The sequence below is a fragment of the Trachemys scripta genome, chromosome 1, assembly GCF_013100865.1.
Source record: "Trachemys scripta elegans isolate TJP31775 chromosome 1, CAS_Tse_1.0, whole genome shotgun sequence".
Lineage (NCBI taxonomy): Eukaryota > Metazoa > Chordata > Testudines > Emydidae > Trachemys > Trachemys scripta.
In genome coordinates, this window is record NC_048298.1 from 337,346,973 (window position 1) to 337,353,742 (window position 6,770).

Here is a 6,770-nt window from a genome sequence, read left to right on the forward strand (position 1 = left end):
TGACATTTAAAGGCAAAACTGTGGGGACTGAATATCCTCAGTTGGAGTCAACAGATCAGAAGGTAGGAGGTCACTTCCTGAAAACCATGGATTCTCATGCTAGCTTAGGAACCACGGTCGTCCAAGCATCCTCCATAGATGTTTTAGTGCTGGGAGGCGGAGGAGAAAGACAACCATCCACTTTCCAAAAGAGGACAGAACTGCTGAGAATACAGCTTCTTCAGTACAGAGCTGTATGCCAAAAGAACGAACAGATTAGACATTACTGAAGAGAAGGAACTAGACTACATGGATGTGGGGTCTATTCCATCCCACATTGGTTAAGTTGCTAAATAGCATATGGCCAAGGTGGAAGAGGGGAGCGATGCTGAAGAGTTTATTGGGCTACTGGGATTCTTTGGCCTTGTATAGATGAATATATTAGATAGAACCTATCCATGAGGGAAACTCACAGGCTCTGCACATTTCTTCAATGGCCTGTTCAGTTCATGTAGAAGAGAAACTGCCTGTAATTGTGGTCTTCAAGAGTAAAGTTCTCTTAAGGGAATGATCAGCCCCATCATTTATAAACAGCAGCTCTCAAACCTGTGGATTGGAATACAAGGGATTAATGAGCATCCTCCTATCTCAGATTGTCTGTTGAAGCAAATTTACTCCATCGCTTGCAGTAGGAGCCAGCCTCATGCCAAGAGCTCTCCCATATGTAGGCTCCTGCGGCAGCTTCTTTGTGGAGGACTGGCTACTAGAAGTGGGGTGACTAAGAGGTGGAGAACCCTGACTCAGCAACTCTACTAACCACCTTCTCAGGGAGCACCAAAGAAGAAAGGAAGGTGTTGTAGGCCATAACGTGAAACAGGTACATGGGGAGGTGGTTGGAGTGACAGACTGAAGGAAAGGGTAGTCATTCACTTAAGGTCTAATAGTAATACCACGTGGACCTGCTGAGAAGCATGGTAAAAGGTGTACGAATCAATGGTGGGCTCCACCGTAACATGAAGTCTTAAACCAGCTTTACCCATGTGGGATGCCAGAAAAGCAAGCAGCAGCCTTCAGAAGTGCACAGAAGACTTATGGAACATCCGTGCTTAGACACAATAGCGATAGGTGCCTTAGACACTCAATTTAGACAAACTTGAAGAAGCTGCTCTTTGGTGTCATCATTCCTGACCCCCTTCCCCATGAAAAGATAGCGTTACAGAAGCAAACTTCACAAGAAGTCCTCTGGTGATTAAATGCTGCACTAAAGAGAATAATCACAGCTCTAGGAAATGGTGTGTCCATGCCAACTCACCCCTATGGTTGATGCCATGTAATCCGCACACATTTCAGCAAAGTCCCTCTCAAGTACTCCGTAATAAAGGCCGTAGAACAGGAGGGAAACACCAAAATCCATTGCATCTTCGGGTTTGATTCTGCAGTGGAAGAGGCAGAAAAACGTCAAACGAGTTCTTCAGTCAAACAAAGTCGCTTCACTGAACACGTGCAAAGCTAGCCTGCTATAAAAACATAGCATGACAGGGTTAAAGGCCTCATTAGCAATATTTAATGGTGTGCTAGGAACCTCATCTATCACGTAAGAGTTCAGTCTTGAAATACACCGCTACCTCAATATAACACAAATTCGGCTATAACGCAGTAAAGCAGTGCTCGGAGCGGGGGAGGGGGGAGCGAGGCTGTGCACTCCGGTGGATAGCAAGTTCAATATAATGCGGTTTCTCCTCTAACACGGTAAGATTTTTTGGCTCCTGAGGACAGCGTTATATCGAGGTAGAGGTGTATCCACACATAGTAGTGTCATGCCCGACTGCCATGTCATAATCGCTGTAAATACCAGATCTTTGGGACTTTTGGCAAGAGTTATCTTCTAAATGCAGTGATATTTATTAATGTAGCATCTTGTGCTGGTGAATCTGTCTTGTTTTGAAGGAGATTAGACTAGATGATCGCAGTGGTCCCTTCTAGCCTTGGAATCTACAATCCTTAAATTGCCTAATGTGCATGGAGTCCATACCCTTCACTGCTACACTAGGACCACAGCCTCGCTTGTTCTAATGGTGAATTCTCAGGCAGTGTTTCATAGTTAGATTTAAGGGGTAGCTCTGAGAGACAGGGGCTTCAGTTGCTGTTGCAGGTACTCAACATCTCTCACGAAGAGAAAAAGATAGCCAGGAGTCTCCTTGATCATCAAGGCTGGAGATGTTACACAGTGGCAAATAACTTTAGAGCACAAAATGGAGAAATCACAGAGCCTAACTTCTCCATGCTTCTGTGTGTCGGTGGAGCCGGGGGGGGGGGGGGGGGGAGAGGGGAAGAGGAAATCAGATCAGATCAGTACAGAACAGGTAGAAAAAAAAACCACCACGCAACTCTAGATAGGGTGACAACTCAGACCCAGTTAAAATGCGACAGTATCTTGGAGCTGGTTTTACAAGTGACATCAGGATTCCTGTTTCCCAGGAGGATGAACATTAAAAGGTACTTGGTACGGATATGCACAAGAGGAGGAGCTGGCAGAAGCTGGTGATGTTAACACTTAAGGAAAAGGAATGGATGTGTATGACACCTGAGCATTCTTGCTGAAAGCGGAGTTCTGGGCAGATAAGAACATAAGAATGGCCGTACTGGGTCAGACCAAAGGTCCATCTAGCCCAGTGTCCTGTCTACCGACAGTGGCCAATGCCAGGTGCCCCAGTGGGAGTGAACCTAACAGGTAATGATCAAGTGATCTCTCTCCTGCCATCCATCTCCACCCTCTGACAAACAGAGGCTAGGGACACCATTCCTTACCCACCCTGGCTAATAGTCATTAATGGACTTAACCTCCATGAATTTATCCAGTTCTCTTTTTAAATGCTGTTATATAGTCCTGGCCTTCACAACCTCCTCAGGAAAGGAGTTCCACAAGTTGACTGTGCGCTGTGTGAAGAAGAACTTCCTTTTATTTGTTTTAAACCTGCTGCCTATTAATTTCATTTGGTGACCCCTAGTTCTTGTATTATGGGAATAAGTAAATAACTTTTCCTTATCTATTTTCTCCACATCACTCATAATTTATATACCTCTATCATATCCCCCCTTAGTCTCCTCTTTTCCAAGCTGAAAAGTCCTAGCCTCTTTAATCTCTCCTCATATGGGACCCTCTCCAAACCCCTAATAATTTTAGTTGCCCTTCTCTGAACCTTTTCTAGTGCCAGTATATCTTTTTTGAGATGAGGAGACCACATCTGTACGCAGTATTCAAGATGGGGGCATACCATTGATTTATATAAGGGCAATAATATATTCTCCGTCTTATTCTCTATCCCCTTTTTAATGATTCCTAACATCCTGTTTGCTTTTTTGACCGCCTCTGCACATTGCGTGGACATCTTCAGAGAACTATCCACGATGACTCCAAGATCTTTTTCCTGATTTGTTGTAGCTAAATTAGCCCCCATCATATTGTATGTATAGTTGGGGTTATTTTTTCCAATGTGCATTACTTTACATTTATCCACATGAAATTTCGTTTGCCATTTTGTTGCCCAATCACTTAGTTTTGTGAGATTTTTTTGAAGTTCTTCACAGTCTGCTTTGGTTTTAACTATCTTGAGCAGTTTAGTATCATCCGCAAAGTTTGCCACCTCACTTTTTACCCCTTTCTCCAGATCATTTATGAACAAGTTGAATAGGGTTGGACCTAGGACTGACCCTTGGGTAACACCACTAGTTACCCCTCTCCATTCTGAGAATTTACCATTAATTCCTACCTTTTGTTCCCGGTCTTTTAAACAGTTCTCAATCCATGAAAGGACCTTCCTTTTCATCCCATAACAACTTAATTTACGTAAGAGCCTTTGGTGAGGGACCTTGTCAAAGGCTTTCTGGAAATCTAAGAAAGATACTTGGACCACTTTGAATGGTCTATGTGCAGGCACATCGCTTGTGATTGCTCTAGCAGCCAGAAGAGAAACTAGTCAGCACTTTGTTCTCCTACGTTACTGATAACATGACTAGGACTATATATGGCCGTACCTATTTCCCAGTGTGTTTTAAAGAGCCCCACAGCTAACACTTGGCTCTACGCAGCTTTGCCATTTTAACTCTGAGCTAAGCAGCAAAGATTTACTCACCTGAATAATAAGTTAAGACCAAAAAGAGTGAACATTACAGCCATGTACCCAACAATTCCAGTGGCGTAGCTGATCTTGTATATCAGCAGAAACCATTTATAGACCAGTCTGTAAAACAAAACACACACCCAAAAGTGAAGTGATTTTACCGGTATTTTGAAGGGAGTTTCATGGAACACCTGAAGGAGTTTTAAGATTCTAACTCAAGCTAGTTTATCACTTAGGACATTTGAGCTGTTCATATGAAAGGGAGATAGTGGGCTGCCCATTGACTGGGGAGCCAGATTTTCAGAGTTCTAATCCCAGCTCTGACACTTACTCTCCCTGTGGCTCTTGGCAGGTCACGATGTATGGAATGTCATGACTTTCAAGTCCAGTACTTCATGACCTTCTAGGGATAGAAAATACCCACACTAGGACATGGGTCCACATATAGCCCTGCAGGGCTACGATCTACCAGGCTTTCCACCTGTCGCTCAGATCAGCAGAGATTCTGGGGAAAATTAATATTTCAGTGACAGGCTGATTTTGTTTGAAGCGGATCAGTTGTCAGCGATGTTAGAAGCACTCCTGACAGAGATGATTAGTGGGCAGAATCCAAGTGAGACGGTCAAAGGAGCGTGATTAATACAGTCCCATCATAGGGTCCCCGGTACAAGGTGGGAATATTGCTGGAGTCGGAAGCTGAACTGCAAAGCTGAAGCAAAGCAGTAGGTCTGCTGCATGGCAATCTGAATAAAGCCAGCGAACTGCTGCTCTCACAGAGGCAGCCTGTGCAGAACCATGGTTAGTTTTTGGTTCATGTGGCTTATGAGAAGACGATCGTGCTCACCTCGGAGTCGTCTGCACAAGAGGTTTACGAGTTGCTCTGAAAGTGACAAAGGCTGTGACAGCAGAGAAGAGGACCCAGATCACCATGAATCGCCACCAGTGCAGCTTCGCCGTGAAATAAAGGGGAACAACCCACATCTGGAAGAGGGTCACCATCTGCAAGAACAAAACAAAGGCCTTTCAACTAAGACCGAGCTCACACACTGAATGGCATTGAAACAGGCTACACCAATACTGGCAGCCCCTCTGTCCCTCTTAAAGAGAATACATTCTTGGTTGTATGGCCCTGGACACTATGAAATCTGAATTAAATAATATGTTACCCAACATTTTTTCAGTGGGTTAAGCGAGGGGCGAGATGGGACAGATTGTGGGGAAGGTTTAAACCAGAGGGAGAAGTCATTGTAATATTATAAATGAGCTACTGGGGTTTGCTCAACTCTGCTAGAAGAGGCATATCTGCTCAATACTTGCCTCATCATTTTTTGTAAGAGGGTCACAGCAATTTTCTCCTGTTCGGGGGTCCTAAGAGTTTACCCACACATCCCTCAAAGCAGATACACAATAAGCTTCAATTATTCCATACAGATCCTTTCCCAGCACAAAGTTTTTGCAGTGCAAATGGAATTGTTTGCAAAACTGCCATGTAGGAAACAAGCCATTGTCTGGCACTGTTAATTGGCATCATGAGGGCTGGAAGAACCCCCTGTTCTTGAATGGAACGATATTCCCTGATGTACAGTCTGATGCACCAGGATAGCAAAATCAATGGTGGCAGAGGGACCAACAGACTTGAGAGGATTCAGCAAACCAAGCGAGCGGACAAGCATCTGTGAGCATTCAAATGGCAAATGAGGTCGGCGACCATGAAATCCAGCTTCCACTCAAACAGTCTGCGTTATTCTGAGTAACGACAATGGTGAACTCCAGCTTTCATTTACATTGTTCTGAGTAACACCAGGGGTGAGATCTATTTGTTCCATTGCCTCCTTAAGGGCTAACACAACTTGGTATAAACTCCTTACTAGCAAAGAGTTACATATGCCAGTGGTTCTCAGCCAGGGGTCCCTGGGGAGCTGTGAACAGTTTTCAGAGGGCCCATCAAGCAGCCAGCGTCAGACTCACTGGGGCCCAGGGCAGAAAGCTGAAGCCTCACTACATGGGGCTGAACCCAGCCACCTGGGGTTGAAGCCAAAGCCTGAGCAACTTAGCTTCACGGGGCCCCAAGCAACTGCCCTGTTTGCTACCCCCTAACACCAGCTCCGCCTTTTATATGCAGAAAATCAGTTGTTGTGACAGAGGTGGGCTGTGGAGGTTTTATAGCATGTTAGAGGGGGAGGGGGTCAGAAAGAAAAAGGTTGAGAACCCTGGACATATGCTACACTGATAAGGAAATTGTATTTTGTGGCCTATGTCTCTCATACAGTTCCAATGCGCACTGTTGGACAGGGAAGGCAAATGGGTATTTCAACATCATAGGGCAGTCAGAGATTGACATTACTACAACTGTTTATATAGCTAAATGCCAGCTCCATTTAGCACCTGTAGCCAGAGGGTGGATGAAACAGGGTGGGAAACGCTTACATTGTAGGAGCGAGGATGTCTCTGTTTCCACTGTACCAAGAGGAGCTGTGCAACCACTAGCGTGGCAATGAGGATGAGGACCATTTCGGCATGCATGGCCTCATGGCCACGGTGCTTGGCGTGCATCCGAGCATGCTCGACCCTGAAATGAGAACAAGGCAAGTCAAGTCTGGAGTGCACAGGCTGGGATCAGGAAGAACTTGGTATGTAGAGCAGCATGGCAGGGTTGCGGGAAAGTTTCCA

The 6,770-nt window shown here is 45.1% G+C and overlaps 1 protein-coding gene across 1 annotated transcript in view; it reads right to left on the minus strand.

The window, feature by feature from the left end:
• Positions 1-6,770, minus strand: part of RNF121 (ring finger protein 121) — a 53,934-nt gene that overhangs the window by 25,210 nt on the left and 21,954 nt on the right. The window contains exons 3-6 of the mRNA XM_034759241.1: positions 6,528-6,669; positions 4,945-5,099; positions 4,113-4,220; positions 1,292-1,412 (exon numbers count right to left, since the gene is read on the minus strand). Coding sequence (XP_034615132.1) covers positions 1,292-1,412; positions 4,113-4,220; positions 4,945-5,099; positions 6,528-6,669 — 526 coding nt within the window. The remainder of the gene's footprint in view (positions 1-1,291; positions 1,413-4,112; positions 4,221-4,944; positions 5,100-6,527; positions 6,670-6,770) is intronic.